At 39.3% G+C, this 22,405-nt stretch overlaps 1 protein-coding gene across 2 annotated transcripts in view; it reads right to left on the reverse strand.

The window, feature by feature from the left end:
* Window positions 1–9,406: 9,406 nt before the first annotated feature.
* The window catches only part of EPHA4 (EPH receptor A4), a 134,692-nt gene continuing 121,693 nt past the window's right edge, over window positions 9,407–22,405 (reverse strand). The window contains exons 15-18 of one of the 2 annotated variants that reach the window (XM_081051111.1): window positions 20,211–20,404; window positions 16,764–16,919; window positions 15,514–16,438; window positions 9,407–11,901 (exon numbers count right to left, since the gene is read on the reverse strand). In XM_081051111.1, coding sequence (XP_080907237.1) covers window positions 16,324–16,438; window positions 16,764–16,919; window positions 20,211–20,404 — 465 coding nt within the window. In that variant the 3' untranslated portion in view covers window positions 9,407–11,901; window positions 15,514–16,323. Of the gene's footprint in view, window positions 11,902–15,513; window positions 16,439–16,734; window positions 16,920–20,210; window positions 20,405–22,405 lie in introns of those variants that run through there. The other variant, XM_081051112.1, reaches the window with a different exon arrangement.

Genomic DNA, 22,405 nt, shown 5'->3' on the forward strand with positions numbered 1-22,405 from the left:
TGTCTAGACTATTATGATCTGAACTTTTTCCATCCAACTCCTGGCCAATAGCCTTATCAAAGTCTTCTGAATGTTTCCAGCATCCTGCCTCCCATGTGGTCCAGAACAAATCCGTTGGCCTCTTCTCCTTGGATCATCAATGCTGCTGACAACTCTTGTGATAGCATTCCTCTTCTGGGGAGATACCTTTTCACTATGGGTCCCCACTGCCTCTTCCCTGGTCTTATCATGAGCTTACTGCTCAACCCTATCCCCCATTTCACAACTGGGAAAGGATTAGGGAGGATGAGGCTTACCCCAGTTTAACTAAAGTTTAAGGTCACAGGGAATAACTCACAACTGCTACCATCCCACATGCCCAGATTCTACCTTAGATCTTCTTAGTAGGTCAATACCCATGGTATCTCCCAGCCTCCCTCCTTATGCCAGGGCTTACTCATTCTAACCACCAGAAATACACAAATACTCTCATGTCCAGAGTCTAGGACCACCTTCACTTCTCCCGTTGGAGTCCCATAGAAGATAAATATCCCCTCCAGCAACTCTAGGGCCAGCCATAGAACTCCTTCTGTTCAGGACGATTGACAGTGATTAACCTTCTACCCAAGGAAAAATTGCCACCCTTACAAGTGGTCTGGCCCAATGGCTCAGACATGACATTTACAAGAGTCTACGGGATATTTCCCAAAGTTGGTCATATTCAATCTTAACATCAATATATATGTGTATATATATATATATATATATATATATATATATATATATATATATATATCTCACAAGAGTTATCCAATCCAAATTGCTGAACCAGCCAAGGGTTTGTTGTTGTTGTTATTGTTGTTTTTAATTTTTCAAAGTATTTCTTTCAAAATGAAATAGAAAATTATAACAAAGTACATTATGGTTTGATCTCAATTTCTGCTTTCCTGTGAGCAAGTCTCAGTCACACACACACACACACACACACACACACACACACACACACACACAATCTAACTAAAAAATAGGAGGGATCCAAAGACAAATAATAGCCTGACCCTAAAAATAAGAATTTTTTTACAAACCCATAAATGATAGGGTTTCATCTTAAAAGCTTAAATAATTTGTTTAGTCTCCCATCTACCATGGTACATAGTAATATTTGTGGCAATTGCTAATTATAACTAGGATTAATAGGATGCAGTAGTAGTCTGTAATAGCCAAACAAATAAACGATACTAAATCTTAGGTAATAGTTCTCAGGAAAAGGGAAAGCAGTAGGACCTGAAGATAAAGAGTATCATTTCTTAAGTGTCTATTACTGTGCACCTGGCCATTTATTCCCTCCATTTACTTTCACACAGCAACTTTAAGTTTTAGACATCATTTCTGTTTTACAAATGAGGAGAGCATGCAATTTGCCCAAGATGACCCAGGCAATAAATGATGGAACTACAATTCATGTCCAGTCATTTGACACAAAAGTCAGTGATCTTTCTTATATCCCTCAACACATTCTTCTATCTGCCTGATAGCTGGTGATGAAGACGATGATACTAAAGATGAGAGAAGTGGAGAAAGAAGTACACGAGGAGTTCTGATAGCTTTATGATGCTTCACATATTTAATATAAGAATATGAGTTAAGGGTCATGACCGAGTATTTCTTCTTTCCTTGAATTTCAATGCAGTAAGAACAAATCACAAGATTTATCCATTCAAGTAATTTAGCACTGCTTGAGCAACTACCATGTGGTAGCCATGGTACTAGGCATAAAGATATTAGCAAGAAAAATTAAAAATTCCTAAGATTTTTAAGAGTCTGTTGATCTTAGAGTCTAGTGGGGGGAAGCAACAGGAAAATCAATAAGCACTCTCATTGCTGGAAGCATTCTAAGCATGGTAGGCACAGGGTGATGTGAAGAGTCACCTGGCTCAGACTAAGAAGACGAAGAAGACCTCCATGAGGCACTGATCATCATCCTGAAGGATGGGCAGGCATTAACTAGGTGAACACAATGTATAGAAAGAGTAAACAGCATAGGTAAGGCACTGAGCCATGGAAAGGCTTGATGCACTTGGAACAGTCTAAGTAGGACAAGTTATACTTGGACAAGTTATATTTGTACTCTATGGTTCACTTTCTCCACATGTGAAATAGAAATCATTAAAGTACCTTCTCTGTAGAGGCAGATGGCTTGTTTGAGATTAGGTGAATTCACACTTAGCACAGATCTTGGTCCTCAGTAAAGGTTTAGTAAGTGGTAGTTCTTGTTATCATGGAGAACTTCGCAGTCTATCACGGATATGCTTTTGGTTAATAGTAACAGAAAACCATGTGGGTCAAACTGACTGAACAATAAAGGAGACTTCTGAACTTCTGCTATGAAAAGTCAGGTGTAAAGCCAGCTTCAAGCACAGTTCAATTGAAGGTATAGCCAGTGGAAAACTAGTCAATTTTTAACAACCAATTGCAGGTAGAGGAGGAGGAGGAGGAAGAGAAGTAAAACAAGGAGAAGAAAAAGAAGCAGCAGCCCTGATTTTTAGTGTTTGCAGATTTCTATGATATAAATACTCCCATTGTGGCCAATTCCAAGCTACTAACGTGTCAACCAGCTCACAAGATTCATGAAAATTTAACAATCCCCTCTTGTAAGCTAGGTGGTACTTGCTGGTTCCAGTACACCATTGAGTCTTGTTCTGTTTCTTTGAGATTCTCTTCATCTATGTGTGTCACCTCTACCTAAGGATGACTTTTCTTTTCTCATGATCCCAAAAGGGCTGCAGAGGAAATGATGCCTTTTGTTCATGCAGGGGTCAGGTAGGGTTCCAGAAAGATTGCTCCCCACACCATGGAAAAGACATCTTAACTTTCACTCTGATTGGACCTCCAATGAACCAGTCATTGTGTGGCAAAGGTTTTCTCTGGTTTAGACCCATTGGGGTAACTACGAGGTCTGACAGTTAAGTTCACGAACTTGTTGCCATGATGTTGTTAAACTTTTTTGACATCACAAGGATTATTCATTATGAATTTGTACCAACTGGACAAACAGTTAACCAGGTTTACTATTTGGAAGTGCTGAAAAGGCTGCGTGAAAAAGTTAGACGACCTGAATTTTTCACCAACAATTCATGGCTCTTGCATCACGACAATGCACCAGCTCACACGGCACAGTCTGTGAGGGAGTTTTTAGCCAGTAAACAAATTACTGTATTGGAACACCCTTCCTGCTCACCTGATCTGGCCCCCGATGACTACTTTCTTTACTTGAAGATAAAGGAAATATTGAAAGGAAGACATTTTGATGACATTCAGGACATCAAGTGTGATATGACAACAGCTCTGGTGGCCATTCCAGAAAAAGAGTTCCAAAAGTGCTTTGAAGGGTGGACTGGGCACTGGCATCAGTACCTAGCTTCCCAAGGGGAGTACTTCAAAGGTGATCATCATGATATTCAGCAATGTGGTATGTAGCACTTTTTCTAGGATGAGTTCGCGAACTTAATTGTCAGACCTCATATAGCGGGGCACTGGTGTCCCACTCAAATGACATAAAGAGAGAACACATGTCCTAAATTAAAATGTGTTAGGTGCTATGAGGAAAAAAAGCCAAAGGGGATGGGGCAAAAAATCCCAAGACACAATCTGGGGAGTTTAAAACGTATTGAGATGATAATGCAAAGATACTGGGAACACAAATCATTGGAAAATTAGTCTCCCAATATCAGATGCCAATCCTTATTTCAAAAGCAAATACTGTTTCTAGCATCATGGCTGACAACATCCAGGAAATATGTGTATTACGTTAGCTCAGGTTTTAACTTCAGATATTTTATAAACAGCCAAGACCTAAGTTATAAAGAAGCAATTTATGAGGATCTTCTCATTTCACAAATGATCATTTGTTTTGATTCTTTAGTTTCTGACCGTTTTGAAGGGAAAAAAGATGAACTCAATTAAACCTTAACTGAATGGTAAATGAGGTGGTGATTCTATTATGTCATCTACTAGATAATGCATAAGCAAGAAGAAACTACAGGGCAATTAGACCCCTGAGAGAGTCTCATATTTCAATAAGTCACAGAAATAAATTCTGAGCAATTTAAAGAATAAAAACTCTATTAATTGTAATGTTCTCTTGCCCATATAAAGAAAATTGTTGTGCATGTGTGTCTTTTTGCCTTTTTCTATCCAGTGTTTCTTGAACTTCTTTGCAACTTTTCAGCCCCTCACATTTGCCTCTGGCTGATTTTAAATTATGCTAATTGAAAGAGGGAAAAATGCTGGTAATGGAATAAAATGGAATGCTATTTCTTATAGCATCTGGTGCAATCTGAGCCATTTAAAAGTGCATCTTGTGGAATAGAGATCTGAATAAGCAATGCCAGTCTGATTACAAACAACATGGGTCTCATTAGAATACGTCAATCTGATTGCTAGGTAGTGATACACTGCAGATTACTAGACCATAATTGCCTCTTACATATCATGTGTATAATATATAGTTTCTCTGGATATATGTTGAAGCTACTTTCTCTCATGGCTATATTTTCCAGCTCTGCACAAAGCAATGTCTATGTTCAACTAAGTTGATTTTAACTAGGTCCGTAAGTCCTAATTCTATTTTCTTATAAGTATTCAAGTTTTCTACAGCAGTGCTGTAAACAAGGAATTATGTCCAGGGTGATTGCCAGAAATAAGATATGTCAGGGGTCTATTACCCATTCAACTGGGAGCAGTCAATGGCCCAAGGCACTTCCTCCAAAGGGAAAGGGTAACATAACTGAGGCCAAAGCCCACAATATTGCTGCAAGTCTCAATTAGGTTGTTGATGCCAGTGTACCATACACTTTTTCATTGTCAAAATCCACTTTGTTCTTTGTGGTTTTTTTTTTTTTTTTTTTAAATTTTATTGGGGAAGGGGAACAGGACTTTATTGGGAAACAGTGTGTATTTCCAGAACTTTTTTCCAACTCAAGTTGTTGTCCTTTCAGTCTTAGTTGTGGAGGGCGCAGCTCAGCTCCAGGTCCAGTCACCGTTTCTAGTTACAGGGGGCGCAGCCACCATCCCTTGCTGGAGTTGAACTGGCAAACCTTGTGGTTGAGAGGACGCACTCCAACCAACTGAGCCATCTGGGAGCTCAGTGGCAGCACAGCTCAAGGGGCCGTGTTCAATCTTAGTTGCAGGGGGCGCTGCCCACCATCCCTTGTGGGACTTGAGGAGTTGAACGGGCAACCTTGTGATTGAGAGCCCACTGGCCCATGTGGGAATCGAACCGGCAGCCTTAGGAGTTAGGAGCATGGAGCTCTAACCGCCTGGGCCACCGGGCCGGCCCCCATTTTGTTCTTTACTGTTACAAGAAGAACCCAGACATTTTAGCCCAGGTCATGACTTTGGCTTACATACTTCAGTTCATCATTTAAACCCCCTATAGGTGCTCTTGATAGTCATACTTTCTAGGATAGAAAGTCATACTTTCTCTGCAAACCAGTCTCTCACTTCACATGCTTTATCCCCAACCAGTCCCGAAGCCACTAGACCACAATGGAGAAAACGCAAATCTCCAAGCAGATGCAAACCCAGGTAAGTATTGTAAGTCCCCACTTAACAACGGTCAATACCGTGTTTTCCTGAAAATAAGACCGACCCTGAAAATAAGACCGACCCCGAAAATAAGCCCGTTAAGATATCTGCCCAACGGATGCATTTAGTACGTTATGATGATGTTCCAGAAGAAGATGACCTGACTGTATTTGAATAAATGTAGATTGTTGTACATGAAAAAATAAGAAATCCCCTGAAAATAAGCCCCAGTGGAGCAAATATTAATGTAAGTCCCGGTCTTATTTTCGGGGAAACACGGTAGGTTCTTGGAACCTATGAGTTGAAGTGAAATGACGTATAATGAAACAAATGTTATCACAGGCTAATTGCTATAAACAAGAGTTGTTTCTACAGCATATTTTGGTCACAGAAACATCATTAAACTTCTAAATAAAGACCCAAAACACTTCTAATATTAAACACTGAAATAAATGTGAGTTATACACACACTTAAGAAAGATGAATAAAAACAAGGCAAATAATGATTTTCCAACCTGCTTATTCCACGTTGGTGTCATGGTGGCTGGAGCCTGTCCTGGCACTTTAGGGTGCAAGGCGGGAACCCAGCCCTGCACAGGACATCCTTCCATCCCAGAGTCACTCACACACGCACTTATACTCACTCTGACTGGGATAATTTAGGCACGCCAATTTACCTCACCTGCACATCATTGGCTGCAGCTGGGAGTCAGTGTTTTTTTCATTTTATCTCACCAACGTTAGAACGAAATGATGTTGAACTAAATAACGTCAATGGAGGACCTGCTGGATTCAAAATATGCCTTGGGTGTGAAGGTATGTGCACTGTGGCTGGGGTCACGGAGCATGAGCAAACAACAACATGAGGTGTATCTGCTTGCCTCTCTCTCTCTGTTTTCTTATTTGAAACCCCAAAGGATAGGTGTCCAAAACGTGTTTCAGAAAACTGTCCACGGTGATGTCAAAAGGGTTTCTTCTTTAAATACATTTGGAAAATGCTAGTTAAACTGGGGAAACTGGTGTCTTTATCACAGGACTTTTCAGAGCCTTTCGTGTAGCAATGTGTTTTATGGGTCTCCAAAAGAGGTTAGTGGAATGCATCACTGCTTTCCAATCTTACATGGCCATAGAACCCTCCTGGTCCCAACTTACCATCCACTGACTAATACTCATTAATGTCTGAAAATCTAATGATTTATCTAAATAGTTACCCAGTCTATTGTATTACATTTGGACAGTACCACCCATTCACATGGCCTAACCAACCCATACAAACATTTGTATTTGCCGCCCCTGCTTTCCACAGAATGATTACACTTGATTCTCACAAGACCCTGACAAAGTAGGAAATCCTTACTCCCATTTTAAAGATGAGTAAACTGAGTCAGGGGCTTTACGTGATCTGCCCAAGGTCACACAGGTAGTGAGTAGCCGAGGCAGGATTCACATTAAGTCTGTGTACTTTATTACATCATGCCCAACCTCTATTTCAGTTCATTTTTCTCTTGTCTTTGGATCCATCTTTGGTTTCTCTTTGGTTAATGACTAGCCTCTCTTTGTCACAGGCTGTCATCAAAATAAAGAATGGCATTTGAGAAGTGCTGTCCATAGCTTTTATGCTTAGAACACAAAAATGGTAATTAAGGGAAATCACTGCTCCTCTCACTCTATATAAGATAGTGGTATCTTAGTGAAAATAGATTACATTCTGCTTTTAGTGAAAAGTAGACCTTGGAAATTAATTCTCACAAAACACAGTGTGTAAGATGAATACTGTACTTAAGTTAGAGTTTGTTTCACTAGAGTGTAACAAAAATAATCAAAAAGACAAATTGGTTCAAAGTAAGGCACTGGCAATGGAATAGGTAGGCGGTGTTTAGGCAGGACTGCACTGGAATATACATCTGCAAACTATGGCATGTAGCGTCCTCAGTCTGGAACAGTGGACCCAGTGGATTGCCCTCCCCATGAGTGGGGGCATCATTCCGTATGTTAAGGGCCCCAGTAGAAAGACAGAGGAAGGAGAAATTTCCCTCTTTTTTTTAGCTTCTGTAATGAATGACTCCATATCCTCAGTATTTAACATATCTAAGGTTTATTTCTAGCTCATATCACAGCCTGATAAAAATCCAGGGTATCTTTTGGCAACTTTTCAGTGATCCAAGGTCCTTCCCTCCTGTGAGGCTGCCATGTTTTAACATATGGCCTCTAAGGCTGCCACATAAGGGGAAGAGAAAGTGGACAATTGTGTTGAAGGCGTTATGGCCCGGCTTGGAAAGGGCTTGCATGTCTACCTCCCTCATTTCATTGGCCGGCACCCAATCACATGGGCCTAACCTAATGATTTGAAGGCTGGGAAATGGAGTCTTGTGTGCACAGGACCAGAAACTGAAACTGTTGGGCAGCGAGCCTGTCTCTGCAAGTACATGGAGCACCGTCCACCTAGGGGAGATCGGTGAGAGCTTCCTGTAGGAAGTGCATCCACACGCTTTTTGTCCTGCCTCACTGCTGGGCTGGGACATCTCATCGTCTCCTGCCGTGGGACCTCATTTACGTCACTGGTTGAATTGGTTCTCAGGTCTTTGGACTTGAACTGAATTACACCAGTGGCTTATGCCACTGAGTCTCCAGCTTGCATATCATGGGACTTCTCAGCCTCCACTATTACGTGAGCCAATTCCTCATGAAAAGTCTCTCTCTACATATCTGTATCTCTTTATCTCCATATAGAGAGAGCAATAGATGTTATTTCTTCTTGGTTCTGTTTCTCTGCAGGATTCTGACTAATGCAGTTGAGTTCCTATCTTTTTAAACAAGTGGGAGAAAATGACAAGCCGATCTCCTTCAAGTCACAAATATGTCAACTACTCTCTATATTAATATACTTGATTCTAGAGAAGTGTTTAAGAAATAAACACAAAATAACCAGACATAATCCAGATTATTTTCATTTCAAGGCCCTACTGGTAAAACTGAAATGCACATCCCTGCTCTCTAAAGCCAGCTGCTCTTAGGGCTTCAGTTACTACGTCATAATGTCTTGAGTCTCATTTTCAATTAACAGGGGCTTAGTCAATTGAGTTTATTTAATGAAATGGTATCGTATCTTCGTCCTTAGAACTGTGACCCTTAATATTTTTGTAACCCAGATCAATTTGGAATTTAATGAAATTTATGATCTTTCTCCCCTTCAAAACACACATGTACATATAATCCTTAATACACACCGAATACACATTTACACCATGTTTTAGTGACTCTCGTGGACCTCTGGGCATTCCAATGTTCCCTCAAGAAATCCAAGTATCCCAGGTTAAAAGACCATGGTAAAGATCGGTAGCTGGCCACTTAGATTAGTACCAAGGCTGAGTGAGAGGGTATAGAACAGGGGATATTAGAGTGTCTTCTCATTAAAAAGCCTCCTGAGCATAGCCACCATTTGTTGAGTTCTGGTTAAATGTTAGACCCTGTGCTAATGTTTTAATACAATTAGCTTTTATAAAAGCTCTTGGCACTATAATCACCACTCTACAAACAAGGAAACGGGCACAGGGAAGTTAAGAAACTAGTCCTAGACTGAATGATCAGTAAGAGGTAGAGGTTGAATTCCAACCAATTTAGTCTTAATTACAACCGTTAATAGAGGAACTTCCAGAATCGAAGTCAGATTTGCTAATCCATTGTTTTCAAGGGCGAGGACCATTTAGAAGTCAATGCTCTTTACCTTGTAAATAAGCAGATTCAATCAGAATGTAAGATTTTCTTTTTTAACCAAATGGCAATCAACAATTAATTTAAACCACCATACATATGGCAAAAATTTATTGAAGACACAAGTAGATTCCAGGTTTGTATATGGCAACCACTTTATTATTTTCAAATGCAAACTCTTTGCATTTAGTTTGCTATTTTACAATTTTACAAACTAGGTATAAAAGACCATAAATAAATGACATAAGTTATGTGTACCTAAGTTTCATGAAGGGAAGAAAAATACCTTGACAAATTAAAACAAAATAGAAAAATCTATGTCTAACTCAAGAGATTGCTCAAATTTCAGAACATGTATGAACCAAGCAATGTTCTGTTAATTTTTTTTTCAGTATGAACTAAATTATAATAAGCCTTATACATTCTAATTTTAACCACAGTCCTTGCATATTCCAACATACTTGGAGTGATAAAAAAATAATAAATGCACTCTTCAGTGTGTATCAATGCTTGATGTTGTTTGGAGAATGTTAAATAAGTGAAAATATTGCTTCTAGAACTTTCCTTTACTGGTCAGAATTTAAGTGTCTTCAGACAAATATTGAGGCTATAAGTGTGTATGGATTAATACACATATCCTTCACAGATTGAATACAAGAGGTCTCAAAACACACACAAGCAGTGTAGTGAACACAACCTTTCTTTAAAATAACTATTTTAAAAACACACCAGAACGTTATATTCGTAGTATTGTTCAAAATAATTTGGGGCCAGTGGACACATGGTGAAGCTACTTGATTTGGTGCAGGGGATCAGCTTAATGCTTCCTCATGGAAGATCTGAGCTCACTCGGCCAGCACTCACACTCACAGGGCTAGACACAGCCCCTGCAGTTGACCTCCTGACCTGACCTCTGGGGAAAGGTGACCTGCTCAGAGATTCAACATCATTTCTTTATACATATTTTTCAGGCATCAATGCATAGGCACATCCCTTTAAAAATATATTAAAGTCCCCAAAAAGGGGTGAATTAACTTTGTCACTCTGGCATAGTTCTAAGAATACAATGCCATACACCCTGTCAGAATGCAATAAATATTTATTGATGATTTTCTTTACTTATTCAACAACATAGGGTTCAGAATCTTATGTTTCCCATTTTTCCCTGATTTGATGTTATAGCTTATATAAATGGCTACAGTTTCTGCAACCATAGCTTAGAATAAGCAAGGCAGCCACTCAAATTATGAAACATGGCAGTATGTTGGCTGGAGTTTGGTATACATATCATATTAAAACAGAATCTTCACACAGTGGGCCTCAGATTCTAGAAGGCTGATACACTTTTGAGGGCTATAGGATTTAACTGTATATTAATAACTGTAGAACTTTCCTTGGAACGGGGAACCTGAAATTGCTTGAGGCCATTTAATCCCAACTATGCTAACCTCAAGAGTCACTGGCATATATTTTTCTGTGACATTGGGAGACAAAGTATTAATCCAGGACACATCATCTCAAAGCTGACACACATGTCTACGTTCATCTCCAAAAGTATATGAATTGCATATATTTGTTCGCATTCAACAAGTCCATTTATGCAGGAAAACAAAGGCTACTTGTATTCCACTTGGGGTTACCAGATAAATTCCATCCCCTTCTCTCTCTCCATCAAGGAACTGGTGATTCAGACGAGGAATTCCATCAGAATTTGTGACTTTGATGATGGGTTGTCACTCAAATGGGTTTATATTCTAAAATTATTCCACCACTAAGGTGGAAATGCCTCTGCCCAAAGCTGTAGAATTACTTAGTAAGGTTAGTGTGGCAGCTACAAAACACACTGATAGATACAGGACATTTAACATTTCTGGGTTGTCTTTCTAAGGGGATGGGCATGGTTTCAAGGCCCACTAGATCGTGTGGCTCTTATCTCAGAACTGGTGGAAAACCAGAACTTTCCAGGTGTAGCATTCTACAACATTCACAGGCAGTTCTAAGCATGAGGTTATACACGCACACGCACGCGCACACACACACACACATTCATACCTATGTACACACATCAGAACAGATAATCAAGCTCATATTTAGTCTAGGAAAAAATATATTTATATCACTGCAATGGCACACCCTGGGTAAAATGTTACTTCAGCAATGCATATCATCAGCAGCTCCTGGGAACTGGCTTTGTTTCGTGTGGTGGCACCTGACCTGGTGTCCATAGTAAAACCTGTAGCCTTTGGTCACTTGCTGCCACACCAATACAGCAGTGACATACAGCGATGAGATATGGAAATACATATAAATAAAACCAAGAGGAGTTTGGGAACAGGGTTCTGCAGAGCTGGTGCTTCCAGAGAGTACATTCCTCAGTGCAACCGGAGAACAGATGCCGAACCTTGAATGTCCGCTGCTTCTTTCACTGTGAAAGGGGATTTGAAAGTCCTATGTTTATTCTTTTCAGGTAGGGGTGCTGCTTCATGTGTCTTTGCTCCAGAACTGGCACAGTAGAAGCAGAAGAAACACATTTAGAAGGAACCCAGGAGGGTGTGTTCTGTTTTCTTCTGTGCGCTTTGTAATCAACAGGAAGGGCTGTGAGGCCAAGATAGCAGAATCTACTCCCTGTAGAGAAAAGAACAAGACTTGAGACAAAACATCCACCAATATGGCTAGCCAGCAGTCAAGCAATATTGCAAGAAAGAATATAGGTACTCAGAAGTTGGCAGGGCTCAGTACGAAGTAGTTCAGGAGGGACATCTGAATTCTTACTTTGCTCCTGTGAAAAACGACCACTGTAACAACCAAAAAATGTGTGTTTGCAGCTTAATTATAACTCCTCTCAGGAAGGTACTATTCTTATTCCTGTTACACGGATGAGGACATTGAAACAGAGAGAGGTTAAGCTACCAGCTCATGTCACACTTTCAAGCAAAACCAGGATTCGAAGCGACACAGTGTGAGTCTCCAGCAGTGTGAGAACAGCCTCTCTTTGAAATAAAAATGCTGACTTGTTTGTCGTTCAATTGTACAAGATGAGATGGGCTCGGAATTGGTGAAAGGACATACGAGGCCAATTGTCCCTACTGTAAGAGCCTGGATACTAGCAGCCTGTCTTTCCAATGAGAGAAATTGTATATCTTGGGAATAAATCTGCAAATATCACAATCTGCCCACAGTCAACACTATGACTAAAACAAATGCAAACTAAGACATGAAAAGTACTGGATGTTTTCCTTAAAAAGAAAGGAACTTCTAAAGAATCAGATTATCTAATTAGTAAAGGCTCCATACAATCTGTATGTAGCAGGCAGAGAAAGGGAACCTGGGGTCAGGGGCACAGTTAGAGGTTTGGTGCTCCAGTGAGAGTGGTCTTGGGGGCTCAAGCTCAGCAAGAACTAATCTGCCACAGATGCCCCATCAGTCAAGAATCAAACAAGGCTGGCACAACACAATGAAATCATTGGGGCCCCTCATTCATAAATAATAAACTCAAGACAAAAGAAGCAATTTCTCTTCTTTCCTTTGTCACATCTAATAAGATTTCCTCTTGGACTATATTGCCCACCCTAGTGTCCATGTTGGCAGTTGGTGGCCTCGAGTGTACAGCAAAGATTAAGACCCAAGTGCATCTTTACAGACAATTTTGCTTATTTTATTAAACCATTTAATTATCTGCATATATATATATATATATATGTGTGTGTATATATATGTGTGTATATATATAATACACACACACACATATAGGTTTATTTATTGTGTGAGGGAGATAAATAAAATTTAGTTTCTTTGAGGTAGATGACCATTATTTAAACTTATATAAAATACTTTAGTCCATTTGGAGAGAGAGAAATCAAGTTTTCTTATAAAATAGTCAGATAGAAATTACTTCGTAAACAACTTAAAATTATAAATGTGGCTAAGGGTGTAACTACCAAGGACATCAAGATGCCATTTGTCAACATTCTTTATTGTGACAATCATGAAAATAATGAAAGAAAAGGGATCAGGTCTATTTTTGCATTTGATAGACTTACTGATTTGCAGATTCACAACTGAAAGACGGATGCATTAACACTTGGGAAAACTTGGAGGAAGAGTATACCTCTCTTCTGTGAAATCCAGTGCATCCCACATAAGAGTATTTCATATACACTTACAGCATGTGTCAGGAAAGAAGTTAGTATTAAAGTATCATTATCTCTAATTTACAGGTGGAAGAACTGAGCTATAAAGAAACGTGGACTGAATTTCCCAGTGTTGACATCTCAGTTGGCTTGAGAACCCATCGCTGTGTATCTGGATGCCAGAATCTGGATCCACGCCCTGGGAAACAATGCAGCATTCCTATTGTCCTGACCTTGATCTTGTGAAATGTGTAACTTCACAGAAGCAGTGAAGTCAACACTCTTACTGCTACTGGATATTATTTTAGACATCCGGAAAATACTTTTTCTGGCTTTCCTGTTGGCCTGCACTCTAACTTATACATGTGTTAAAATTAAGATTTAGGAAGCAACCTTTGAATGAATGTTTCATATTCAACCTTTTCTTCCAATCCTCACCTGATTATTTCATTTCCAGAGATACTTGCTGAGAGGTAACAAAACGACACTAACTTGTTCGGATTGATCTTAAAATGGATACACTGTCTTTTGAAATGTTCTGCTTTGAATATGCTCAATGTTCAGAAAAATACCTCAAGTATTGAGTTGTTGACTTTAAGAAAGCAAAACTTTTCATTATTCAATGCATGCAAGGTAACATTCCCCTTTTTACTTATAATGCTATCATGCTGTCTTACTTGAATTAGTCTGTTGGGATTAAAAATAAAATACTCCACAGCTTTGCTGAGAGAAAAATGTTATAAACGTTTTTTTTAAAGCAAGCAAAAAAAAAAAAATAGAAGAAGGAGGAGGAGGAAGGAGGGGGGGGAGGGGGGAGGGGGGAGGGGGAGGAGGAGGAGGAGGAGGAGGAGGAGGAGGAGGAGGAGGAAGAGGAAGAGGAAGAGGAAGAGGAAGAGGAAGAGGAAGAAGAAGAAGAAGAAGAAGAAGAAGAAGAAGAAGAAGAAGAAGAAGAAGAAGGAAGAAGAAGAAGAAGAAGAAGAAGAAACCCTAAACTGAAAACAACCTACATTTTTCAACTTTTACATGAATATCCAGAGTGCCTAGACTTTAGCAAAAGTGGTGATATGATAAAACAAAAATTATTGGGACAGTTTAAAAAACAAATTTCACATTCCTTCTGAACAGAAAAGCTTTTATTACTAATGTTGAAAAAGGTTTTTACTAAACTGTCATGATTTGACAGCATCACATTTAACATTCCTTGTTCTATAAGAAATAGCTTTCAGGATAAAACCTGAGGGGTGGGGTGGGCAGAAATGTCATTAAAATCAGCCAAGCTCTTATTTAAAAGTGATAAAAATGGAAGTTAAAAAAAAAATTTGTCCAGTCAAAAAAGTCAGGCTGTTGGCTTCTAGGAATCAATAAAGCCATTTATTTTACATGTTTCAAGAAGAAAATTTCAAGATTAAAATAGAAGCATCTTAATGTTAACGGGCTTTCTGGATGAAAAGCATGTTTTTACATAGGTTCCTTTCTGATAATGAGAAAGTTGAGTTACAAGTCTGACCATTGACATCTAGGTAAATTTCCCTGGATGACCCTGTTTGATACAAGGGGTACTAGAGCAGAAAATAAAATGAAACTAATAGAAAAGACCCTCTAGCACTTCTCAACTGAAACCAACTCAACAAAGAATGGGACATGTTCACAACCCAACAAGGTTTGAGGTTACTACCTGGTGCCCAGAAGACGCTCAATAAATATTTGTGTCATGAATGAAGGGCACCAAAGGGCAAGAGGAAACCCGTGGAAGAGAAAGCACAGCCAGCAGGGACCCTTCTCTCAAACCTGACAGCATATATAAGACCAGGTCTCATATTAATTTTTGCTCCAAAAGACGCATTAGAGCTGATGGTCCGGCAAGGTCTTATTTTCGGGGAAACATGGTAGTTCGTAGTTTATTTCTTCTTGGAAGAACAGTGGGGAAGGCATATTGGTTTTTGTCTCCACTCCCATTGAAAAGAGAAGACCGAAATCTTGAAAGAACCCCAAGCTAACTGATAGATATGAAAGAATATTTACTGCACAGTGTTTCAAATAAGATCAAGTTTTTTAACAAAAATAGTTTTACTTGGAGAAAGATTCATTATGGGTTCTTTTGCCTTACCTTGGAGATTTGGGTTTGCTTCTTCAAAGAAGGGAAGTGTGAAAGTTCCCCATTCAAGATTGTCACAGTCCACTATCCGTAAAGTAGTTATGATAAGTTTGTAGAGTCCCAAAATATATGGGATGTATATGGCACAGCCTCAGATCTAAAGAAACAGAACTCGTTTGTCCACTTAGGGGGTATGGTGCTTGGATTTTACTATTATTATTATTATTATTTTAAATCCACTTTCCTTTTATTTCCATCCCCTCATGTCTCCGTAATCCACCAGATGGCCTGAGCACGGAAGGAACAACACTGACATGTGGTTTTCACCTAGGTTTTTATCCCCACGGTATGAACCAAGCCTTAAAAGCTACAACTGAGTCCTTCAAATATGTTCCTGGGCCTGGTCTTCATTCCAGTGAAAGGAGGATGACTGTAAATTATGCCACAAACAAAATACTATGGTTGTAATTCCAAATGGAGAGAGGAGCCAGGATGTCTCAGAGAAGCTCAGTCTGGCAGCAAAGACGGCAGCAAAACTCGGAGGCAGTGTCCTATTTATACAGGTACATGTATTTTACAAATTGGTGACGTACGGAAGAACTTCTGAGAAACGATTTGTTCCAGGTCTAATTCAAAAGACGGTGGTCATTTCTGTAAGCCCCACAGTTTCAGCAATCTGTACACCAAGCAATACTGCAGATTTTTTTTTTCTTTTTTTAATTTCAGAGGGCGAAGACGAAGTAAAAAAAGTGCAGTTCTTCAATTAAAGTGCATGGATGAGGTAAACTAATTTCAAGAGTTTTGAGTTTATTCAGTACTGGCTCAGACGGGAACCATTCTGCCATGTATCTGCTGCATTTGGGTTCTCATTGCCTGGACACTGCTCAAAATCTTATTCTGGTGTGTGACAGCTGTGATGCCAATTCGTGCCAGGTCACTGTATGGGGGAGAAAAATGAGGAAGAGAAAATGTTATGAGGGCTGAGAACCTCTTTCCCGAGCTTCATGCAGACACACATTTGAATCAGCCACAATTCATACAGCACAACAAGGCAGGTGTATTAAAATGTTTAATTAAGCAATTTAATGCAACAATGTAGGTGCTTTATAGAGGCTGTGTAAAATTATACTCAATTAAAATGAAAAGCATTCCAGTTTTCTTTTTTTTTTTAATGGGTAGGATGATTATGCAGCTCAAAGCAAAAAAGGAAAATACTATTAAATCTAGATTTACCCTTTCGTGTTACATCGCTGAGTACTTACTCCTGGTTCATGTGCACTACAGCCTCTAGTGTGGTATAACCAGCAGCCGTGAAATTATCCTTATACCGGTCCATTTTAATGGCCTGCAGCCAATCACCCACCGATACCACGGCAGAGAATTCAGGGGAGCTTGGATCCAACAAAGCAGTGTTGGGTCTGAAAATGGAATGAGAAAGTGTAGATGGAACGATCAGTGAAAAGACGACAAGACTCAGAAGTCAGATTGTCTGAAACAGGCAAAGGGAGCTGAAACACCACGAGAAGGCGGTAGATGGAAGAACCATCATCAATTGGCATGTGTTTTTTTTGCCCCTAATTTCACAAAGCTTCTAAGACATGTGTCAGTCACCCTATTCGTTTTTAATTTCATGTCCCACATTTTTTATGTGACCCTGTTAATGCATTAATGGTCATAGCAAGTCTTTTAAACACCCTAGCCTGGGGTAAAGACTGGCGGAGCCCTTATGCCTGCCATGGACACAGTCATTGCAGAAGGAGCAGAGTCCCTGTCAGCACTGAATATTACAGACTTTATTTCAGCAACTATGGAAACCCTGGTGAAGTATGAGTAAGGAAAACTGTGAGCCTGCAACTTGCCAGACTTGATGGAAACAGAGAAAGCAGCAAGAGTTCAAGTCCAGCCAGATTTGCAGGCAGTCTCAGTGCATCCGAACAAACTTGGGACAACAGGGAGTTAATCCCCTCTTTAATCAACCTATGCCTGACCAGCACGTGTGCCAAGACTGGCAGGAAGAATGGCTACTTTGATCACTGTTTGACTGTGGAATGTGCTTCTCGTATTCCCTTGCTGGGGCTCCTAAATAATCATTTCAACAAAACCTGAGCACTTCTTATTAACTTATTTATTAGTTTACACATTTCTCAGGCCAGGTGTTTTATATTAGGTCATTGTTAAGACCTACTATAGTTCAAGGCAGGAATTCTGCCATTCTTCATAATATTACTATATAATAAATCATACATTAATGGAAAGTGTTTAGTAAGAAAATTATAGTCATCTTCATCATCAAAATATCTAATAATCACAGGGTAGACATTTACAGGGTATTTTCTACTGCCCTTACTGTAAATGCCTGTATAGCAACACTGCCCCTTAAGTTATATTTTCTTAAAGTTGCCTTTTCTCTAGAAATTAGGAAATGAGGTTGATCTTAACATTTTGACCTGATTTTCATCCTGAGACTATGTTGCTTGAATACAAACATTTACATCAGAAGTATACCATCACTATTGAATTTTCAACCAAAACACAATTATTTTCTTGTAAAAACAAAATTAAGACAATATAATGCCTTGATTCGTTTTCCACATAGCAGAATTAATCCAATTCCATTTTTTATTTTAATGTTTACCCAAGTTATTTTGATTTGCATTACTTCTTTTTTATGTAACTATCTCCACAGACTTGTTTTATTAATCAGTTTTGTGCCCAAATAATAGCTCGCCTTTGTCACCTTTCTTTTATGTCCATTATTTCAATCATATCCAATTTTCTAAGTCAAATTCTGCAGACTTTTATGGAAAGAACAATCAAGATTTCATTCTTCCCCCAATTTTGAGTCAATAACAAACATTATACCACATAGAATTTTAGCTAATAGTGTTAAATATTTGTCGACTGAAATATTTATTAAACAAAGACCAAACAGTTTGCATTTACTTCTAACTTTAAGCCAAGAGCATTAATAGGCAACATGTAGACTCCATGAGAAGGTCAAAATGACCTTAGGATGAAACTATCCTCAGTCCATATCAATTAACTCAAAGGGACATTCTCAAGCTTGTTCTGGAAGTCTCTGTGCCCTTTGGGGAACACCATGACATTTGCCTAATTTTGTGCTCAGTCATATATCATGTTACACTAACCCCCCATTATCAGCAAGTGGTGATAAGCATCAAAGCTGTTTAAGTACCATCAGTGAGAGAGAAAAAAAATTAGAATTGAGAAAAGTGCATCCAGTAACTCAATTTATTCTGCACTTTGGTGCTAAGCACACATTATGCAATATTAGCAGCTGCATAGTTTATGCTAGCAGGAGAAGCAGCAAGTACTGGCCTTAGGACCCTCAGACAAGATACAGAGGAGCTGGAGCTGGAGATGGAAAAGCTAGAGGTTTACCTGGGAATAGAAGAAGCCACCTATATGGAAAGGAGGACTTAGAGCCATCTATTTTCATCCTCTCAGTAAACGGGAAACAACAACTGGCCCAGAAATGTTAGTTTTTGTTTTTTTGTTGCTTTCTTTTTAGGTCACATAAGCTACCAAACGGCAAGAGTGAAATGTGAATCCAGCCCCAATGTTATTGCAAAAGAGCTTGACCATTAAGCTCTTTGTATAGTGCCCAGTGCTAAGGGATGTGAAACCCTAAAAGAGAATAGAAGGTATCTCTGCTATTTGCTCCAAACTCTTTCTTTCAAATGTATTGTCATAATAAGCATAGTGCTTCTCCTCTACGATCCTTAGGCTAAGTTTTCCGGGGAAAGACTGGAAGAGAATATCCTAGTGCTGGCCAAGACAGGAAGGGCTTGTACAGCTTGGGGAAAATGTCTTCCTGTTTTCCACTTGGGGTCAAGATGAAAGAAATGCCTCTGAGAAGTGCAGATTTGGAGATGAGTAGATACCTCACCTTATGTAGGCCTAAATCACCTGCTCTTATTATGCCTGTCTGCTTAAATCGTTTAACTGATAAGTATGGACTATACCCCTTCAATGGAGCTGGTATCTAGATATCCTGAATCTTAAACCAGTAAACCTCAGCCTCCATGCAGGAAAGTTCCTATTGAACTACAAAATTCGCAATATCTTTATCTTCTTTCTGGACTGATACACTTCTTAATTTTGCTCTTTCCAATGAAATAATTACCTCTTACAGGTGGTTCAATCACTTCAGTTTTTAAAACTTGATCAGTTTCTATCTTGGTCCTGTTTCTTTCTACTCTTGAAAGACTCAGAAAAGAGAAACTTTAAGAACTAATGTATCTCTTGCTACAATTAACACTTTCTAAGTCAACTTAAAATTGCACTGCATAAAGAGCCCATCCTTATTTTTTACTTACCCAACGTTCCTTTCCCTTTTCAAAATATAGCATCTAGTAACCTGATCGTTTTCCTTAAGTACTTCTCATCCTTCTTCCTAAATTTTCAGGTCCGGCATCATAAAATAAGCACTTTAGTTATTTCTTTGTTGCTTTTTTAAAGAATTTGTTTCTCTTCCTACTATATGAGGCCTGACAGGTATTTGGCTCTTCAAAATGGTCAAGAGAACTAGCATAAATACTCCAGTAATTGAGAAAGAAACCACCCAGGTTGCAGAGAGCTGTGAAGTGACCTCTGAGTAAAAAGACAAGAATTAACCTGAGTCAGCACTCGCCCTGCCATCTCTAATGTGTTCTTTCATACATCACCATTAGGAAAGCATGGCTCACCTGGAGCTCTCAGTTCCCGTCCTCTTCAAGCTGTTGGGGTTGCGGATGAGTTTGTCCAACATGTTGACAATCTGCCCAAATTTAGGCCTGTCACTTCTCTCCTTCTGCCAGCAGTCTAGCATCAGCTGGTGGAGTGCAATGGGGCAGTCCATTGGAGGGGGGAGCCGATAGCCTTCTTCAATGGCCTTAATCACCTATGGAAGAAAACACAATGGTTCATGTTAAGCTGCCAGGCAAGCTTTGTTAGATGTTCGCCCTCTTTATCAGCAAGTTCCCTATACATCAAGCTGCCAGCAAGCTTTGGGAACAGCTCCAATTCCTTCACAGAAGCCAAAGCTGGACCTGAGTATCACTGGCAACAGGACAGGCAAGCCAGCTGTTGCTATGAAGTGTTCTCAAATGGTAGGCAATGTGAATCTGAAACTCTAGAGTGAAGATACATCAGTGTTCCCAAGTGATGGACCCAATGAGATCAGCAACATGGTGTTGGCCTGACCCTCAGAAATCACATGGCAATGACCCTCCCCAGTCTGCTATCCAGCATCAGCTAAACATTGATAGCAAAAGGGACTCAAACCCAGACTTAAAGACCTTTCTCAGGAAGGATTAATAGTTTCCTCCAAAACGGAATTCCCCTGCATCATTTTAAGCCTGTGTCCTCTTGTCTGACAAGAACCCATCTTCCAGACCTCCCAATCCAGAAGATACCACCTCTCTCTGACATAGCACACTTTTCAACCGCTCCAGATGCCAAGCCATTTTTACTTTTGGGAGACCAAAATATAGCAGAATACAATCTGTATCTCTTTCTTGGTCTCAGTTGGCTGTCACCTGACCCCATTTAAGGTGTTAGTGAATAGATTTTTTCTTTTTTTTAAGTATTAGCAAAAAACTTTTTTTTAAACATTAAAATTTATATTTTAAAGGGGGCACTTACACATGTAAGGAAAGAAGTTATAATGGTAGATGATAATTACCTTACTGGCCAGAGGGGTTTCTTGTCTGATAAGATAAATAAAATATTCAATGGTCTTTCTTCTAATTCTAATTTTACCAATCTGTTTTTTAGAGGTATTTTGTCTCATTGGCTTTTCTCTAAACCCTCCTTCTTCATGGCATAAATTCCAGTAATGCAGTATGGTATATGACTCATGCCAAATTTAAAGAGAGGAATTAATTCATAAAATCTTGGCTACTCATACGATTTGTTTATCAGTATCCTATGCGATTTTGGAGGTGCTTTTACCTGTTTGGGGAATTTTTAAAAGTTGTACGTGTTTTAAATCAATCTCCTCCTTTCACCGCCACGGAAATGATAGCTGCTAGTAAAACATGCAGTGGTTGCGGCCATCTCAATGACCACCCTGGATTTACCCTGAGGTGAGTCTATCTACTGCTGAACACAAAATGTTCAATTCAGTTGGGTCTAGTTTCTGAGTACTGGTATAACTGTTGTCTTTTTAACCAGCACACTGTTTTAGTTTAACAATCACCTTGTGATTTAGGAAGCCCTCTGATCCTTTTCCTCCCATGTATTTTTGCCAACATCCTATTGTAGTAGTATTCTTTTTCACCTCTTCTAAAGTAGACTTCTATATGCTTGCTATCTTACTGACCATTATCCTATTTATTTCTGGCAGTTTCGTTAGGTCAGCTTGATCCCCTCACTTGCTTTTATCTTCCAGGTGCATGGTGTTGGTTCTGGACTTGATGAAAACGTTTTACACTGGATTAATGAGAACGCGAGCAGCACTGAGCTAACGTCAGGGTAACACAATTTGTTATAAACTCTCAGACTGTTTAATACTTTTCCATTAGCTCTCTATCCACTGCCACTTTGGAAGATGGCTTGTGGGTTAACAAAGCATATTTTCTCAGTTTATTGCTGAATGTTTTGTGGGGGGCAGAGGATTAAAACCACCAAAAAAGCTTGATGTTTGACATATTTTCAACAATTACTTTGACTCACTTGACATATGCCAGCTGAATTCTACCCATGAAAGTGAATTCTCCTGTTACATTTTCTATTGATTCCTGTGGTACACAGAATCCAACACAGAGACATATACACATGAATGACCAACATTATTTGTAGGAGAGAAATAGCTTCAGATGGTTTTTCATGGATAAAGCCTGAAAACTAAAAATTTAAAACAACAAAAATTGTTTTTATATAGACACTGCAAACCTATAGG

Source organism: Rhinolophus hipposideros, assembly GCF_964194185.1.
Source record: "Rhinolophus hipposideros genome assembly, chromosome: 6".
NCBI classification, from domain to species: domain Eukaryota; kingdom Metazoa; phylum Chordata; class Mammalia; order Chiroptera; family Rhinolophidae; genus Rhinolophus; species Rhinolophus hipposideros.